The sequence below is a fragment of the Thamnophis sirtalis genome, unplaced genomic scaffold (genome assembly GCF_051295495.1).
Source record: "Thamnophis sirtalis isolate CommonGarterSnake01/CBP01778 unplaced genomic scaffold, rThaSir2_p1.2 scaffold_4, whole genome shotgun sequence".
In the NCBI taxonomy this organism is placed as follows: Eukaryota; Metazoa; Chordata; class Lepidosauria; order Squamata; family Natricidae; genus Thamnophis; species Thamnophis sirtalis.
The window spans coordinates 43,352,940-43,373,635 of NW_028261384.1; the positions used below are offsets into that span (position 1 = coordinate 43,352,940).

General features: G+C 36.5%; 1 protein-coding gene across 4 annotated transcripts in view; it reads left to right on the plus strand.

The window, feature by feature from the left end:
* Positions 1 to 2,608: 2,608 nt before the first annotated feature.
* Positions 2,609 to 20,696, plus strand: part of WIPF3 (WAS/WASL interacting protein family member 3) — a 34,642-nt gene continuing 16,554 nt past the window's right edge. For 3 of the 4 annotated variants that reach the window (XM_087712811.1, XM_087712812.1, XM_087712813.1), the window contains exons 1-2: positions 2,609 to 2,689; positions 15,656 to 15,894. In XM_087712811.1, coding sequence (XP_087568937.1) covers positions 15,685 to 15,894 — 210 coding nt within the window. In that variant the 5' untranslated portion in view covers positions 2,609 to 2,689; positions 15,656 to 15,684. Of the gene's footprint in view, positions 2,690 to 15,655; positions 15,895 to 20,131; positions 20,253 to 20,696 lie in introns of those variants that run through there. The other variant, XM_014064632.2, reaches the window with a different exon arrangement.

The window sequence follows — 20,696 nt, forward strand, 5'->3', positions numbered from 1 at the left end:
AAGCTATTTAGCTCTCATCAGCTAGCCATACCCTTACTGGGATTAGAACCTGTGCTGTATTGCATCTTAGGCAGATGTGTTAACCATTAAGCCACAGAGTTCTTCTCCTTATCAGCTGAGCCAGGGAGAAAGGTATATATTTAAAGTCACAACCCCTGGTATGCCCAAATATGGGAGGAAGTTCACTGCTTCCATTCTCTGTCCATCAGCTCGTCACAAGAGACCATCCAGACAGAAACCCAATATTTTTACTGTTGCCTTTGTTACATTTGTGTTGTATTTGTGCTGATTTCTTCTCCTTATCAGCTGAACCAGGGAGAAAGGTATATATTTAAAGTCACAACCCCTGATTGTCACTTTAATCCCAGTAAGGGTATGGCTAGCTGATGAGAGCTAAATAGCTTGAAATAGATCTATACTAGTCTCCCTTTATTTATTTATCAGCACAAATACAACACAAATAACAAAGTAACACAAGTAACAAAAGCAACCAGGGGTTGAGACTTTAAATATGTGTGTGTGTGTGTGTGTGTGTGTGTGTGTGTGTGTGTGTGCGCGCGCGTGCAGACTACTAAGTATAGCTTGGATTCACTGGAAGTTTCTAATTGGGATCTATTTGTAAGAATCTGAAAATGCTGAAAAACCCTCATGCACTATACATCTGTAGAAATTCTCAGTCATTCAGGTCATGGTTGTCCCAGAAGTGCTTTTTCCAGGAAACAACTGGACTTTCTTGGTTTTTTTCTTTTGAAGATGTTTCGCTTATCATCCAAGAAGCTTCTTTAACTCTGACAGGATAGTGGGGAATGGAAGGATTTAAATCAGAGCTGTCAGAGCTGAAGAAGCTTCTTGGATGAGAAGTGAAACATCTTCAAAAGAAAAAACAAGAAACAAGAAACTCCAGTTGCCTCCAGAAAAAGCACCTTTGGGACAACATTTACTATAATCAAATATTATCAGATTAATTTGATTTTTATTCCCAAGCAGGTAAGTGCCTTAATAGATTGGGAAAATATTGTAAATATCCAGAGAACAGTAACACAGAATACAGGTAGACCTACAATCATTTGTTTAGTAACTATTCAGAGTTACAATAGCTTTGGAAAAAGTGACTTAGGGCCATTTTTCTCACAACTATTGCAGCATCCCTGTAGCTATGTAATCAAAATTTGGATGCTTAGCAACTGGCTCATACTTATGACAGTTGTAATATCTGAGGATTATGCGATTACCTTTTACATTCTTCTGAGAAGTAAAATAAATAGGAAAACCAGATTCACTTTTTGTACTACTAACCTAACTGCTGTGATTCACTTAACTGTGGCAAGGTCATAAAATGTGGCAAAGCTCACAGAACAACTATCTCGCTTAGCAACAGAAATTTTGATCATAAGTTCAATTGTGGTCATGAGTTGAGGACTACCTTTAGTGCATTTAATTGCAGGAAAGCAGCTTCTCCCCCAATGTTAGAGAAGGGGAGGGGGAATGGACAGTTGGACAGTATAAACAATGACTCAAGAGACAGATGGAAGGCTCCCCTGTGCTTGTAGAGAATAAACACTTGGGATTCCTAAAGGTAAAGGTTCACTTCGCACATATGTGCTAGTGGTTCCCGACTCTAGGGGGCGGTACTCATCTCCGTTTCAAAGCCAAAAAGCCAACGCTGCCCAAAGATGTCTCCGTGGTCATTTGGCCGGCATGACTAAATGCGTACAGAATGCTGTTACCTTCCCACCAAAAGTGGTTCCTATTTTTCTACTTGCATTTTTACATGCTTTCGAACTGCTAGGTTGGCAGAATCTGGGAAGTAATAGGAGCTCACTCCTTTACGCAGTGCTAGGGATTGAAATTGCTGGCTGTTCTGATCGACAAGCTCAGGGTCTTAGCCACTAAACCACCGTGTCCCTCTTTGGGGATTCCTTTTTTTTGGGGGGGGGATTCCTGCTTGGCCCTAAATCAGCATTTTTAAACTTTATATGTATGTGCACATTTTAACTCCCAATTTCCCCAGACAATCTAAACAGTACCTTGCAGCTGTATAGCACACAGTACATTCGGAAGCCCTCAAGTAAGCTGTCTCTCCTAGGTGCACTCATACCTCATGTTTCATAGGTGGAAACTACCCGCAGAGCCCTCTCGTTTGATTCCACAAATGGGCGGCCCTCTGCCCAGACCCAGAAGCAGGCTCCACTTAATCGGAATTCTAGAAATGCTGAACAAGAATCAACCTTCTAGCTCCTGAAACCGGTAATATATTCTCCTATGGCAACGGAGAGAAGCCCCGCTGGCCTTGGCGCTGTTTAAGAAAACCAAAGTTAAAGGGAACCAAGTTAAAAATTTAACCCGAACTTCAGGCAGGGCTAAAATCCTTCTTTTAATCTGGACTTCTCGCGGATTCCCAAAGGCCCATGCCAGGGGTTGCGCCTGTATGTTTCGCCTCTTAGCTTGGTCTCCCAAGTTCGCTCACCAATTCCCACCCCCCTCCCCACCGCAACTTGGAAGCGGCTGCATCAGAACTCCAGGGATAAATAAGAGCGTGAGGGCAAAGCTCCACCGACGCCCCGCCTACCTTCCCACGCTGCTGCTGCCGGATCGAGGGAAACCGGATTCTGTAGCTTTGGAGTCGCTGCGCTGGTGCTGGCGGATAACGAAGACCGGCCGGTTGGGCTTTCTTCCTATCTTATTCCAGGTCAGTGAAAATCAACCCATGCGCTCCCTAACTCCTTTATTTCTGTCTTGATACGGGGGCTGTGGGAGCGGTGTGGCCATTTGCCTTTCCAGCCAAGGAGTTTTACCTCCTCCTTCGTCCTCTTCCCACCCCACTTTCCTCAACCCCATCCTAAATAGAATAAAGTCCGCCTTGTGCTGCCTGGATAGCGTTGTTTTTCTTTCTGCTGGGGTTTACCCATCACGCTGAACCATATGTGGCTTAACGTACCGTTAAACCTCAATGTTGAGAATCCTAGACCCGGAGCTATTCAACAAGCCATAGTTTAGAGCGCGACGGGGAAGCGTTTCAGCTAAAAACGATATTCCTCCGGGGTGGTGGTGGTTGCGGGTTTAAATTAGCACAATCCCAAACCTATCTGCAAAGAACTAAGTTCCATTTAGTTGCGGGGAAGGGGCTAAGTTATACACGTCTGTCTTTCATACCCATTTCCCATGAGCAGGATACATAATACCAAAGCTATGGGTATTGTAGTCTTGGATTTTGGGAGGACATAGAGTAGGGGTTGCATTCATGACTTTCGCAGAGGAAAGCAGGGGTTTTACATATTAAGATGATGCTCTCTGACAAAAGATAAGATAGTAGAAGAGAAGATAGTGCTAGTGAATTATGTTAATAAGGCAACATTAATAATAATAATGCTCCAACACTGGAAGTTTTAAAGAAGATGTTGGATAACCATTTGTCTGAAGTGGTTTAGAGTTTCCTGCCTAACCAGGGGGTTGGACTAGAAGACCTCCAAGGTCCCTTCCAACTCTGCTATTCTATTCTATTCTATTGTGAAGACCTTTTCTGGGAACAGATATAAAGAAAGAAAAGGTGGAATAATTGTAGGACTCCTTTTCATTGCTAATGCTGAAAATCCTGTGCCTCCAAGCATCTACAGTTTAATGCACCAACAGTATCCAAACCCTCTTGATTTTTTTAACTGGGTGGAAAAAGAACATGTGACCTTGAAAGTATCCCCTTGAAGATATTGGTGTAGGTGCCAAAGGAATAGCTGGAACTGTAGAACTCTGAAAAATACAGTGGATACTTGGTAGGTTGTCAAGCCTTACAGATGCTTGAAATAGATCATTGAATTGTATAATTTATGAAAGACTGCTTAAAAAGAACGATGTTGGTTTGGTTTATAAATTGCCTGGATTTGGCTTTTGAAAATACCTTGAATGCACTTGACAGAAAATAAATTTTCCCCTCTGGTTTGACCACAGGGGCTTCTGTAGGTGGATCTATATTTGCAAGTTGCTATATTGGCCAATGCATTTAATTATTACTTGCTTATTGTAGCCGTAACTATGTGATTTCAATCTTTCAGTTGCAATTACTTAAAAATAAGTTTTGTGGAAATTCACTAGGTATAGTGAATCTAAATGAGAGAGGTTAGAAGAGTTACAAAGGTTTATTGAGCCACAGTCAAATGAATTAGTGTATAGCACCTGGGAGTGCCCAAATGGGTTGAATTCTTAGATTTATTAGCTCAGAATTTTGAGAATTACTGAGACGAAGATCAAGATGTTTTCATTTCCAGTTTATTCACAGAAAGTAAAATTGCAAAAATAAAAGGACTTTCATGCCACTGAATTCACATCAGCTGCTGAACTCTGTTTTGTTTAGTACTTGTGTACTTAATAACACATAGATTGTGCAATTTCTGCTTTCCTGTTTTAGACCCGAGTTAGAGCTCCTTTAACCCATCACCTTTCTAGGTAATCACTTCTAGTATTGAACTACTTTTCACATGAAGTTTTTTCTTCTTAACATTTAATCAGAATAAACCTTCTTAAAACTTAAAACCATTATTCTACTGTATATTCTACACTCTGGAAAAATAGAAACTATTGATTATCTTCAGTGTGAAATCCTTTTAGTTGCTGGTAATCCTCGATTTACAACCACAATTTCTGTTGCTTATGGTACTTCTGTTGAAATGGAACTACTACTAGCTATGATTTAGAAGCTATACTTCACATATCCCATTGCATTTGATTTTTTGTAGTACAATTTTTTTTTGTGGTACACAGGGTCATTCTTACTTTGTAACCAACAATCCAAGATCTTTTATGCAAGTACTTGTCATCAAGCCAAGTATCCCCACCCTATATGCATTTGTTTTCTGTTTCCCAAGCAAAAAAGAAAAGTAAAAATTAATCATTTGTCTTCTATTATATGTAATTCTGCTATTTTCAGCTTATTTTTCTTTATGAAGGCTGTTTTAAATCTTATTTCTGTCTACTATCTATCCTACCTAAGATGGTATCATCTGCAAATTGGTAAGCATTCCCTTTACCTCTTCCACCAGACTATTAATAAAGTATTGAACAAGATAAACCTATTATCATAGTACCTGATTCAGTATTTCTCTATGATATTTGAGATAACTATGTATTAACTTAAATATCATATCATTTAATTATCATTTAACTAGCTTGCTAGTAAGAATTTCATTTTTTGTAATATATTTTGTTAAAATGTACTGTAGTATAACACTCCCACTATCTGCGAAATAAATGTTTAGATTAAAAATGGTTTTAAATTGAAAATATTGGTGCTTAATAAATTCATGCTGGTATCTATTACCATTTTGATCTCTAGAGCTTTGAAACAATTTTTTTATGACGTGCTTTTAAGGTCATGAATTAATGTCAGGATGATAGGCTTACTGATTCCTGGATCCCCTTCCAGGTATTCATTTACTTGGATTTCTGAATATGGGTGGATTATTTTAACACTTCATCCATTCCATTTGTTTCTGCTTGTTTTGAACCCTTTTATCTTGCAGTACTCAAATCAGAATAGTCATCCCATCAGATTTCGCTTGTCACATAACATGAGCACATCATGTGCATTAAATATTGTCCTTTCTGGACTGCATTCTAGTTTATTTTTTTTCATTTTGCACACATTCTGTGCATTGTTACTCTTAATTCCATTATCTTCATGAGCTAATTTTCTGATTATGTATTGAGTGGATTAATCTATTCCATGAAAGCTACACTCTTCCTTTTTATAGCATGTCTACTGTGTATCTGAGATACAGTCAATCTCATATTAGCAATTCATCAATCCCAGTAATTAAAATTATAGTCTCAGAATCCAAATGTCTCCAATAAATATTATTAGCTAAAAGTAATTTACTTATTAATATTTTCTCCCCCCCCCCCCGGTCATGTCCCAAAACCATTTGAGCCCCTACATTAGGATTTCTCAACATAGCAACTTTCAGCTGTGAGGACTTTCAAACACTTCCCTAGATTTTGAACTTCTGTTCTGGACCTTCCAATTCCATATAAAGTGATTGTGGCTGTTTTTTTCAGTATCATTTGATCTACATGGAATAGCAGGAAATGATAATTGGACTCAATTATCATACACTCCCTTCAATATACTTCAAATTTCAACAATTTGAAATCATTGTTACATTTTTTTAATGCTCCAGGCAGATAATATGCTGCCCACAACCTGATTATTCCAGTTGGCATGCCTTTGTTTTGGCTCCTCATGCTAAGGTGCTATCAAGTATCAGGACCCTCTGTATTAAATGCAATCACATCTTCTCTGCCCTCTAGGATTCCTCCTCTTGCTTCTTGCTCCCTTTTTTACTTCCTTGATAGCTCAAAGTTGGTATTCCTAGTAAATCAACCATTACTGTGCCACTACATCACCATCAAAGACATGCTTTATAATACTCCGACAATGGCTTGAGATTACCATAAATCACTGGTGAGGAAATGGCTTTAGCTCTCAGGTTAGCCAAGCACAAACTTGACGTAGAGGGAAAATTTGTTAAGAACTTCCATAAATTCTTCTGTTGAACTCCACTGCCAAGCTCCTATTTCCTCTTCCTGTTCATTGCCTCTTGAGCAAATGTAAACATAAGCAGACACATAATCAGGCTTGATATGGGACTTAACATGATGTACCTGTATTTAATAGTTTTGGCATGGTTTAGTAACTAAATTTAAATTGAGTGAAGAAAGAAATCGGTGCCAAAATTACATTGTTTTTCCCCTCCGAATCTGCAGGAATCTTGAGGCCTCCAGATGCTGCTAAACTGTAGTTCCCAGAATTTTTAAACAGTGTTCATTCTAATTGGGACTACTGAGACTTGATATTCAGAAACATCTGTGTGATCATATGTTCCCTAATCCTGTAGTGTGTAGCCTTTGCCAATCTTATATGTTGTTGTAGAGATAAGTCAAGCCCCGAAGTCCTTGGAGAAAAATAGATGGATACAGAAGCCTTTACTAAATAATTTATTTAGAGGTGAAATGACTAAACAAATAATTCAGTAGGTACTTCTATGTTATCTCTATGTTTATTGCAAGTCTAATCTTTTAAAAATAATTAAATAACTTTTAAAAATGTATTCAGTTGAGTATACAGTACTCTTTAGAAATGTGGTCTGGAGCTATGATTACTACAGACACAAACAAGCTTTTAAGAATGGTGTGTGTGTGGTGAAATATGATTTTGTGGTGGCTTTTGGCTGCCAATAACAATGTTATGGAACTTGCCCCTGAAAGAAGATGACATATTAGAAGCATCCATTTGGTGAAAACTCCTATAAGTATTTTTAGTGCTGGAGAATATTACAGTTTTTATTTAAAGTGTTCTTTTACTTGTTACCTCTTTATTTCTCTTATTCCTTCATCCCTGAGTTCTGAGAAATTCAGAGTTTGAAGGGATCATTTGGGATCTGCTCAATGCAAGAATCTAAATTAAAGCATGTCTCTGTCCTTGACATGAATAATGAAGAGAACCCATCTTCCTAAGCTGTTGGTTAAATTGTTTTTATTGTTCAGAAATTATTTTGTAAAATTCAAGTAGATTTTGACTTTTTGATAACTTTATCCTGTGTACCTGCATTGTAGGATAATGCAGAGCGGGTCTTGACCTCCTTCTGACAACCATTCAAGCACTTGAAAACTTTTTCCCTCTCTCCTTACTTATCTTTGTTGTCAGTCATGCTCACTTCACATCATTTCTTCTCATGAAGCATAGATTCCAGTTCCCTGATTCTCTTTATCTTCATTGAACTGATTGATCTAACTTTGTAAAGTGTGGTGCATATAACAGAATGTAGTACTCAATATACCAAAGAGAGTAGAACAGGTACTATCTATGACTGTAATGAGAATAACAAAGACCACAGTCAGATAGGAGAAATCTGAGTCCAAAGCAGGAATGTAATTTGAGAAAATGTCTCAGACTTGATCCTCCCTACTTCTCTTAAACATAAAGGCAAGGAAGGAAGACTTGCAAGATTCTGTTACTGTAAGTAACCTTATAATAAAAATAATATTAACATTCATAAAGTTGGTCTTCTGGTTGGGCTATTCCAAAGGGCTGGCAGTGATTTAGAAAATGTACTTCTTTTGATCCAACTTAAAATAACAGTTCAAGTTCCTCAGTTTAGATATGAACAATAATATAAGAGCTGATTATGATCAGATTCTGTAAAAATGTGTTTGGCTGTTTCTAAAAGAGATACAGTAGATGTAGAAAACTTTAATGGAAGTTTGAAGAATTCAAATTCAAGTGAATTGAATTTCAATGTGAATAAAAGTGAGTAATTTAAATTTATATATGAACAGGTACCTATATTGTATAATACCTTGTTGTGAGCATTAGTCAAAAACCATGGCAAAAACAAATCATGACTAATCATGGGTGACTGATATTTGATGATCAACAGCTGCAGTAACATGGGGAATTAAAAGTCACAAAACGGATAGGTTTACTTTAGATAGCTAGGCAGATATATCTGATTTTGTTTGTGGAAAGATTGATAACCTTTTATATGGGGGAAATGTTTTAATTTTGATTTGGGACAGTTTTAATCTTTCTGTCATTTCAAAGTAGCAGGAATCTGTGCTTTTTATTTTCAAGAATTGTAATGGCAGAGTATTCCAAGGGCTTTAGAAATGGAGTTGCCAATCTAGGTATACTATGGTCTGTGAACCAGCCCTTGTATTTGATATATGTTTCCAGCATTTTTTTCCCAGAGGAATAAGTGTTTTCTTTTAGAATACCATATCAAAATGTAAGTACTTTTGAAGGCAATGTGTAGTCAAAACTAAAAATTTCTAGCATTCTAAAGAGTCCCAACATCTGGGAAAGAATTTCATTTTAATCTAGTCCTTGAAAATCTAATTGCTTTGAAGATAAGAGTTGGACAGAAGCAAAAGTAAGAGCAATTTACTTAATCGTGAAAAGTGCAGCTGTGCTGCACAGCTATTCTTAATTCAAGGTTAATTCAAGGCTAATGTCAGAAGTGTTTGGTTAATATCCTTTTCTTGGATTTTTTTTTAAAGTTGCTAACCTAACCAATGGATTTAAGACTTCCTAGAAGTCTTTATTCCAGAATAACTCCAATATTATCCTGCTTAGTAGTTTCCAAGTCCAGAAAAGGTCACACAGGCGTATGATATGGAAATAAGATAAATACATTTATCTTTGTATTGTAGTTCAAAGTGCAATTCAAAATGAATATTAAACCATTACATTGTTTCCTAATTAAAGCTCTTTTTTGCTAACTTTATAAATTGATAATTATCTTGCCTTATTGAGGCTGCTCTAACATAATGTTTATGAACCAGTTTGATAATGATTAAAGCATCAGACTAAAATTGTGAGACTGTGAGTTCTATCTTAGGCACAAAGCCAGCTGGATAATTGTGTGCCAGTCAGTTTCTTTTAACTCTAGAAAAAAGGTAATGGCACACCACTTTTGAAAAACGTTGTCAAAAAAACTGCAGGAACCTATCCAGGCAATCTCCTACAAGTGGACATTACTGAATGGGGAGAGACATATATTTTCCAGATAAAATAAGTGTCTTACTCTTCCTAAATATTGATAGTTGACTCTTGTTCTGAGAAATAACATTTAAATTTTCTACCCTCTATATCCTATCTATTTCTGTTTAAAAGCAGCTATCTAAACAAGATGGAGTCAGCCAGCAAGTAGTTGATTTGAATTAATTCATTTCAAAATGCAATATTTGGGTTTATGACTATTTTTACCCTATAAATGCACTTTCATAGTTTATAAAATATGTATCTTTTAACAATAAAAATAATGAAGTAAAATATTGGATAGTTCATTAAAATGTATTGTGTAGTTGTGTTCTGTTATTTCAATCTATGTTTGGTATGGTTAAATTTAAAAACTACATGACTGATAACATGGGATTTTGTGATAAAGGTCACAAAATGGATAGCTTTATTTCAGAAAACTGGAAGAGGAAAGATCAATTTATTTGGGAGAATTTTCCTGATAAAATGTAGCCATTTAACTAAACAGAAAAAAAATATTCTTGCTATTCTTTACAGGAGCAAACATACTTTGACATAGGAAGTAACTCAAAGAATGAAATAACATGTCTTCATTGTTATAATGTAAGACAATAGTTATGATATGACAATCAGTGTGTGTATACTATCCACAAACAGCTCAAAACTGGGGCCACTGCCATATTCTGAGTCCCCTGTGCATACCTAGATTTCCTATTTCTAGTATCTTCAACCTTCCTGTCTAAATTTCCTAAAGCTTCAGTTAAAGGAAAAATCTAATTTCATCCAGGAGTGGGTGCATGCCTCAAAAAATATTTTTCCTAGAAGATGTTGATTAGTAATAGCAATAGTTTTTCTTTGCAGAACAAACCCTAGACACAGATGACTCAGTCTGGAGGCCATTAATGAGAATAAAGAAAGAGCTGCTTAAAATAGTTGTGGAGCATTATGCAAGAATATAAAGAGCCTTTCTAGATTATATCAAAAGGCTTTTTAGATGAGGGTCCAGTTTCTCAAACTATCTAACCAGGTGTCCTCAAAAGGTCCGTATTTGTGACATGTAAGCAATAAGCATTAGCAACCAGACTAGTTGCTTTGAGATCTAAGGAACATCCAGAGGGACATTCTCTAGCAAAAAAATTGCTGATGCTCCACACTGTCTATAAGATTTTAAATTTTAAAGAAATCAACCTGTTGGGTGTGCCTGCAGGACCCTCTGTTTCTGATAGTACCATTGGCAACTTCTTTGCTGCCAGTTGCATATAATGATGTTGTGCACCATGTCACGTACTGCTTCCCAGCCATAGACATCATAACATTTATGATGTTCACATTAGATCAGATTTTCAATTGGTTTGCATGGTATCAGAGACCATTGTTTAAGAATAATGCAGGAATGGCCTTTTGATAGATGCTTTCTTCAGGAGAAGAACCATTACTCAAGAACAAATTCTTAATAGTGATAGAAGCCAGGTAAGAAGAGTTTTACTTTGGAATATTTATATTTATTACTGAAATTGATACCTTAATGATGTGCAAGCCTTAAATCCTGTAATCTTCTGAAAATGCAAAATGAGCCTGCTGGAAAAGTTGGGCCTAACAAATCCAGAGACTTTTAATACCATGAAAGAGTGCATGTCTTGCCCACTCTAATCTATACTAAAGATCCCCATAATATATTTCTAGGCCTTCTGAATAAATAGAGATAAAAGGTAGCACTAACCACTGCTTTCTTTGAGAGTATGTCTGCTTGCCCTGAAAAACACCAAGTTAAAAATGGGATGTTAACTGTTTCCTTGTGCCTTAATAGTCGTGTTTCTCCAAATTTCTGTTTCTTAATTTTTTTTTTCACTTTTGTATTTTGTATCAGAGGATTCTGGAAGTTGAAATCCACAGGTCTTAAAGATGCCCAGGCTGAAAACATTGTTCTGTATATCATAATACATAGATGTGGTAGTATATATTAGTGCTAATAGAGTAGGGTGCATAATTCAGCCAATAAATGTTACATTCGGCAGTGCAATCTTGCTTATAGAGGTTGTTTTTAAGTATACTTTTTCCTTTGAATAATAGAGACTGTACAGCTATGTGTAGTTGCCATGGTACAATTATGACACAAATAGAAAGGGGGGAAGTTAAATATTTCAAGGTTTTAAGGTTAAGTATAACGGGATCCAATTGTTCAAGACTAAATATCATGGGAGTCTACAGCTTCTGCTGCCTGTCCTACTTCCCTTGACTCACAGCAAGGTGGGGGGGAATGAACATGTCCTCCATATGTCTTGCAGAAGAATAAGCTGCAGAGATGGGTGACATTAGCATGTGTGAAAGGAAGTGAGGGGGAGGAGGATAGATGAAATAACAGAAGTTATCTGAAAATACTGTTCAGGCGACAGGTTTATGATGAACTGTAGAAATTCTATTCTAATAAATTCTAGACCAAAAGAAAATGGTAAAATAGTGACCTTCATTTCATCTTTAAGGAATTCAGAAAATCGGAAATTGCATGCAGGTTTTGACGAGGTCCAAGTACATGAGATGGTAATACATTATGTGAAAAAAGTTAGTCTTCAAAAGCTTTAGTGACAAGTAGGGATAAAATGGGATTGTTAGTCCTATAGTAGGTGCACTTTTGTGGGACTAATATGAAGCCTAGCCTCAAAGTTAAGTACTTAACAGAATAACAGAGTTGGAAGGGACCTTGAAGGCTTCAAGTCCAATCCCCTGTTCAAGCAAGAAACCCTATACCGTTTCAGATAAATGTTGTCCCATTTCTTCTTAAAAACATTCAATATTGAAACACCCACAACTTCTGGAGACAAGTGGTTCCATTGATTAATTGCTATAGTTGTCAGGCAATTTCTTCTTAGTTCTAAATGCAATATCTCCTTGATTAGTTTCCATCCTTTAATTCATATTCTGCATTCAGATACAGAGGTGACAATATCTAAATGGTGGCAGCCTCTTAGATACTGGATCACTGCTATCATGTCACCTCCTTCTCTTCATTAAACTAGACATGCTGAATTCCTACAATCATTCTTCAAATGTTTTAATCTCCAATTCCCTAATCATCTTTGTTGCTCTTCTCTGCCCTCTAGATAAGCGATGGCGAACCTTTTTTTTGGCTCGCATGCCATAAGTGGGGGGAGCGCAGGGGGGAGCATGTGCGGGCATGCTGTACCCATAATGCAATGCACTACCCCTCCAAATATGCATGCATGCACTACAGGCAGCCCTCCCCCATTTTTTTGCATGCTTTTTTCGCCCTCCCCAGGCTCCATAGGCTTTATAGGAGCCTGGGGAGGGTGAAAACAGCCTCCCCTGCCCCCGCCTGGAAGCCCTCCGGAGGCTTCAGGGACCTCCAGGAGGCTTTCCTGAAGCCTCCAAGCAATCAAAACGACCCTCCGAACAAACCAAAAGTCTGTTCCCGAACTTCAGGTTTGCGCTCCAGAGGTTTCAGGGAAGCTCATGAAGCCTCCGGAGAGCCTCTTGGTGGGGGGCTATTTTCACCCTCCCCAGGCTCCTATAAAGCCTATGGAGCCTGGGGAGGGCGAAAAAATGGCTTTAAAAAAAGGTGAAGTCAGCTGGCCAGCACGTACATGCACGCTGGCCAGCTGACAGGGCAGTGCCTCACGTGCCCTGACAAATGGCTCCGCGTGCCACCTGTGGCACGCCTGCCATAGGTTCGCCATCAGTGCTCTAGAGTGTCAGCATCTTTTTTTATATAATGGCAACCAAAACTGGATACCATATTCCAAGTTTTGTCTTACCAAGGCATTATGAAGTGGCATTAACACTTCATGTGATCTTGATTTTATACCTCTATTAATCAACTTAGAAATGGATTGGCTTTTTAGCAACTGCACAAAAAATGCTAGCTCATATTTAAGTGTCCACTAGGACTCAGATCACTCTCGCAGTTTCCACTATTGAGCCAGGTTCTACCTATTCTATACATGTGCATTTGTTTTTCTTGCCTAAATGTAGAACCTTACTTGTTTCACCGTTGAATTTCCTTTTGTTAGATAGGGTACAGAATTCAAGTCTGTCAGGATCTTGAGCTAGAGTGTTGGCTATTCCTTGATATCATTCCTTGATGAGTTCCCTTTCTATCCCCTTGTCTTGGAAGTCAAATTACTTGTAATCAGAGCAAATGCTGAGAAGATCGGGTAATTTTTTTAAAAAATGTTTCAAAGATATGAATAACAGACTGCTTTTACCCATAAAAATTAATGTATGCAGTCATCATGACCAATTGGACCTGAGGGAACATATTTCTGGGATGGGTTCTGACAGAGGCTACTGCCAATTCGCTCAGGGATACACACACACAGCCCGTGCATGTGCAGTACAACTAAAATTGCTTTGCCATCACAGAAGCAAAAACTATAGGCACTGCCAGGAAAATTGGTTCTGGGGCTTGTCAGGCCTGGGCCGCTGCCAGTTTCAGCGACTGAGGCTGCCAAGCTACTACCGGTTCGGCCGAACCCGTAGGAACCACCCACTGGCATTTTTGTGTCATTGGTAGTGATATTTGGGCTTGGAACTAAACAAAGTTAGGATTGTCTAATACCTGGACAAAAAACTTTAATGGAATATTAAAGGTGATGGAGAGGTTGAGAAATTGAAAAATCATCCCAGAAAAAGGCATTGGTAAATCTGCATTGCTACCAAGAAAACTGCATATATATGTATACATCATCATCGGGAATCATTCCAATTTAATAACAGGTATGAAATAACTTTAATCAAAACTATGATGAAGTACTATAGTGGCCACAAATAAAATTGCCTCACATGCTTCTTTTTAAAATTGCTTTACAAAGTAATTGGGTTTTTAGTGGTGCATTACACACCATACTTAATTTGGTTGCTGTTTCTTAGTGATCATCCTTATTTTCATTTTGAGATATGTGTTCATTCAACCGACCAAAGAATGACTTGATGGAAGAATCATGAAAGCTACTGAAGGGTGGAGCTATAGAGTGACATTGTTTTTTGCATAATTGATTTGTGTCACTATATTATTTGTTTTAATTAGTAGCTTCCATTTAAATAAAGACTTGCTTATTTTCCCAAATTACTTGATTGAATGAAATAATTACATTTAGTAAAAGAGGATGTTGGAAGTTTTAAAAAGGGGATCAGACAGTGGGGAGAATATATTGAATCTTCATTACCACATCTTGAGAGAAGCTTCTTCCCAAACTCTCTAATTAGAAATGTCATTATTTTAACATTACTCATCATGCCACTTTTGTGTTTTTTTTTATTTTTGAATGTCTGGATAGAAATCTAATTCATTTTATTTTGTGTTAATGGCAAAAGTACCTATGTATAAAAGTAGAATTATTTCTGAGAAGATGGTTCACAGAATGCTGCATAAGGAATCTAGCATGTAATTTGATTTGACTTTCAGGAAAAAAATTGACTTTCTTATAATATAAGAAAAATAGATTGGCAATATATGTTGAATACATATTCTGGCAGCAAAGTTGGCATTGAAGATCAGCAAATTCACTCTATAGAACAACCACAATGTTGATAAAGGATTAGTCAGTCAATAAAATAGAGTAGCTACTGTAATTGCATCATTGCTATTCTGCTATACTTGAACATATAGTATTTGGCCAGTGATCTCAATCTGATGTCCTCTAATGTATGAGATTACAATTCCTACAATTCCCAAACAAGGAATTGAATAGAGTATTACTGTTTCATTTCCACTGAATTATATGTTTAAAATGCAAAATAGGGCATAATCATAAAATCTTCCCTTAAAGCCTTCTTGAGTTAATCAATGTGAAGAGCTACAATTTTTAAATGCATATTTTACTTAGAAACTAACAGGGATTTCTTTTGTGCATGTGATTTATCTGCTTATCATTTAGAGATCTAAGATTTGTAAAAAGCAAAACAAAGCAACCACCTTATAACTTGAGTCAGGGGTGTCCAAACTTGAGAACTTTAAGACTTGTGGTCTTCAACTTCCAGAATTCCCCAGCCAGCCTGCTGGGGACTTCTGGGAGTTGAAGTCCACAAGTCTTAAAAGTTCCCAAGTTTGGACATTCCTGACAAAAGTAAAGATGATCATGGGCATATAGTTATGTATACTGATTTCCCCCATAGAGCATTCGATCTCTGATTGTGGACAACAGATGCCTGTGTCACCGCCACCACCACCACCTCCTCCTCCTCTCCCACCCTTTTCCTCTGGAGGACCACCACCTCCTCCTCCTCTTCCTCCACCACCACCACCTCTTCCATCCTCTTCCGGAGGTCCTCCATCGCTAACTTCCCCTACTTCTTTTTCATCATCATCTGGAGATCATCCTCCTCCTCCACCACCACTACCTTCATTTCCTGTGGTAAGTTTTTTTTTTCCCCCTTCCTGGTTTGATTAGATTTTAAAGAGTGCTACTCCCATTTGCCTTCTGTAGGTGGCAGCACCTAACTAGGTTTAGCTGATCTTGAAATAAAAGGCCAGTTCTTGAAATATCTGTTTTGGTATTTAGATGGGAGGTCACTGTGAAATCTGAGGTTCTAAGGTAGATCCAAAGTTGAAAAAACATTTTTGGATGTTAACAGGAGTTGAACCTGATTTCTGGAAAATTTTAGTAGTAATACTACTGTACATTTAAAAATATACTTTAAAGCTGAATAAAAGAAACTAATGCTACTCACAAAATCTAAAATGCTGGAGCTTTGTCAATAGCTGCATTTTAAATGCATTTTAAAAAATAAAAATAGGAGAACAGTATTCTTGAAAGTAGATACATGTATTGGTTAAGTAAATGTTTATATTTTCTCTTTTTATTTAAAATACCATGCAATTCTTTTTATTTTCCATTTCCATTTAGTTGATCTTAGTTACTTGGATTTGATTTGTATAATATTTTGCTTGCACAGTTTATGTATTATGATTGCTGCATTCTATAATATAGTTTATAGCTCACCTTCTGATCTTGACTGTGTTACGTTCATCAGGTATACTATTAATCCAGTATAGTTTCAGCTCATTCCTTTTCTAAATACAAAAAAATATTGTGATACTCCAAAGCCAGACAAACTGTGTGACTTAAGAAAACCTCCATTTAGTTACGCTTGATGCATACAATTGGCTGGGATTTTTTTTCACTTTTCACAAATTACAAAAATATTTTTTGTAGGTCTATTTAGGTTCACTAGCTTTAGAAAGAGTTTATCTTTAAAAATACTTTATCTCATATATTTTTCTTGGGTTGATTTCAGGTCAATAAATTGATAGATATCAATTGAATTCTGAGATTAAACAATTGGGTTGATGCTTACCAGCCAGAAGGCAGGAATCCGGTCTATGGTAGACATAATTTAAATATTAAGGCAGAAAACAAAGGAAAGAAAGGCAATAAGTGCAAAACAAGGATTCAAGTTAGTATTGTAAAGTCATGTGCAGAAAAATTTAAATCATCCTCTGTTTGGACTGGAGCTGGCCTTTAAATATACTTAAACATTTTAAAAAGTCATTAGAAAGGAGATGGAAATTGCCCCTGGGCAATATGGACTGAATGGATATTTGGGTCATTTGATCTGATCAAAATCTTCCTCAGATCCTTAGATCAACTGATTGACTTCTGCAACTGCCTGCTTTTAACTTTACCTCATGCTTGGAGATCACCAAACTTCTAGATAGGATTTTCTGCATATTCAGAACTTAACAGGACTGTATTAAAGGACTAACCAGCATGTTAATTAACTAAAAAGCTGTTCAGATCAATGTTTGCATTCTTTTAATCTGTGACAGCGACAGACATATTTCCATACCTTATTTACTTATTTGTGGACTTCAGAAAACATATTCATAAAGTATAATATCTTTCTCTTTCATGTTTTATTACCTTTCAAAAATAAGAATGTGAAAGGCCATATGAAGCCAAAGCTATAGTTCAATTTCTGAATAATTGTACAGATCATAAAAATTAAGGTGAAGAATCCAATGACAAAAAGTATGTCCGTGTGTGTATGATTTAAAAAAAAATATCCCTCTGAAAATGTATTGTTGGCATAGTCATATATTGCTCTGTGATTTTCAGAGATGTCTAGAGTTAACTTTGCATTTTGTCAAGTCAAATTAGACAGTAGGCAAAAATCCGAAAGTAGGAGCTGCGTAGGTGAAGAACAGACACAAGTTCAACTGTTGACATAGTTGGTCTGCCTACACCATTCAGTACAATTCACGACCTTTAAAAAACTGGTGAATTAGTTCATGGGGCTGCATCTACAAATCCTCAAGGAGATCAACTATTATAATCCTTCTCTGACATTCCTAAAAATGGATGGTAAGCATAATTTCCTCATGATGCTTTGTCTTTTATACACATTTTCATATCTTATTTCTTTCCATATATTTACACAATGTAATCTTTTAAAAATTGAAATAAATTTACTTTGCTAATATAAATTATAAACAAGGACCAAAAAAATCATTTCTCTTCTATTCTAGGATGACATTACATCACTAGGTGGCCTTCTGTAGCCATGCATAAATTTGGAAGGCCCAACTATTATTCAGTCCCATAAGTACTGGGTAACCTTCCCTAATATCCCTAATATGGAATTTTTGGAGAGGGATAAATGTAGTGGCAATTATTTGATCTTGGTAAATCTCGATATTAAGAACAGGACTTTGGAGAAGTGTATGACTTGAAACTGGCCACATCTCATATCTGTAGATAGTCACTGAACATGCATGAATTGGCAATAAAAACATGCAAATCAAATGCAGCCAAAATAACATCAGTTAGACTCTGGATTGAACACTTTATTTTCTATTTCAATGAGAGTTAATATTTCTCCATTTATAAGTGTAAGTATAGTATAATATTTATTGTCATTGTACTTAAATACAACAAAATTGGTTTTAACCTCACTGGTGCAAAATTATAACAGAAAGAAAAAAAGAAAGAAAAAGAAAAAACCTAGCGTGTGCATAGAGTGATTGTGGTTTTATTTAAAAGTCTCACAGCCCAAGGATAGAAACTATCTTTAAACCTGTTTGTTCGGCTGGCTATACTTTGATGTCTTCTGCCTGATGGTAGAAGTGCAAAGAGACACACCAGGCATATCAGGAAGATTTTACGAGTTTGATAAAGAAAAAAGATTTACTGACTTCTTTCTCCTGACAATCAAGCCTGTTAAATGCATGAGTCATTCCATCCTTTTTAAAAACTGTACTTGTTATTTAACGTAGCATTCCTTATATAAGAAATAATAGAATATCCCCTAATGGCTGCCAAAGAAAATGAGCACCAACTGTTCATGTTCTGATTTCATAAAGGAAGGTCATGGGAATTGATTTTATTATTTGCAGAGGCATATGTGGGATTTAATAAAAGAAATAACCTTTTCTTTCTTGTTGCTTTTGAATTCTAGGAGGGAAATCAAGAAAGTGGGACTTTTGGGTGGTTGCTTATTTTTAACTCTTTATATTTCACTTCCCTCCAGGAGCAAGCTAAAAATGAAGAATGTACTATATCAACAATATTTCAAAACATTAGCCTCTAATCCCTTGTTTATAGAAGTCTATTAAAGTGAGATTAACAAGTAACAACAATGTGCAGTAATCACAAGGGCTTAAAAAGACCTCCAAGGATTCCAACAATATATTTTAGGGAGTTTAAGATTTTTACCCTTTGCCAAGCAAACTAATATTGAGACTTGGTAAGTCACTGTTATGCTTGGAGTATATTGGAATAAGTAAAAGACACATCTTTAATGTGTCCATCTCCCAATGTTTTTTTAGATCATAACAGTTAACATCATAATCTTGTGTATCAGCTCAGCAGTTTTGCTTTATTCCACGCTGTTGATATTATAATGGTTTTGTTTTGTCTTATATTGTTGTAAGAGTCTATGAATCAATTACGATTTAGCAGGACATAAGTATATAACTAAAGCTGGGGGAAAGCAAATTAAGTGATTAACACAAGGTCCAAGTACAAAGATGGCTGACCAGATTTGCCCAAACACTGAACAAGCTGTGGCATTCATTCTTGTTATCTGGAACTAGCAATTGGTGAAAGCATGTTAGGAGAAGATCCAAGCAGGAAATAAAGAAGAATTTCCTGGCAAAGAGAATTATTAAGCAATGGAATATCTTGCCTCCCAGAGTTGTGGGTGCTCCATTGCTGGAAGTGTTCGGGGAAAAAATAGGCAACCATTTGTCCAAGATGGTATGAGGACTCTTACTTCGGAAAAGGGGGTAGACTAGAAGACCACCAATGTCCTCCTAGCCCCATGATCCATATTCAAATGCTGTGATGGCACACATTATAGTGATGTAATCAGAATCTGATTGGCAATCAGAACTCTCTAGTATAAGAACTTGGATGGGAAATAGTATAAATAGAAATACAGTAAATATATTTCGATTGTGGGGTGGGTAATTCAGTTTTAAAAATAAAATGTTATATTAAGATTTTTTTTTCTACTCCTAATGATATTCTTATGAGGAGAAAAAAATAACTACTGTGTAGTATTTCCATATGACATAACCTGTGGACATATGAATGAAAAACAAACCCCACAGCTGTTGGTTCTAAATTTAAACCAAGAGTTTGCCCAGCACTGGACCTAGTCTAATAGCAGAGTTACAGCAAAACTATCAGCAAAGCTGCTGGAAACAGAATTTGAAGAGATTATTTAAAAATAAGGACTTTTTCAAATTATGTTTCTTCAGTTCTTCACAGTAAGTATTGCTTGATGCTTTCCAAAAGAAAAGTAATTGGCAATACATTTCATTTTAATGTCTGGCATAGCAGCATTTGACTATGGAACATTAACCATTTGAAAATAGTGTATATATGTGTGTGAGAGAGAAATTTATCAAGGAATTTGAAGGTGAATTATGTAGGTTAATTTGTCAGACAGCATTTCAAAATGACCCTCTTTTTGGCAACAAATGTAGTCATAAGAATAGAAGCTATTAATAAGATTTTACATCATCCCCCAGGAAATCTTCTGGTGCCAATATTACCCCAGCTGAATGTACCATCTAGAAGAGCTAACACTACATTTATGGGAAAGAGAAGGAAAGTTTTGTGGCTAACCATTTAAAATACTTATAGTATTTATATACTAAATAGGGTCTGTGGATCTTTTCATTATGTTTCAGATTTTTAATCAGCTATAA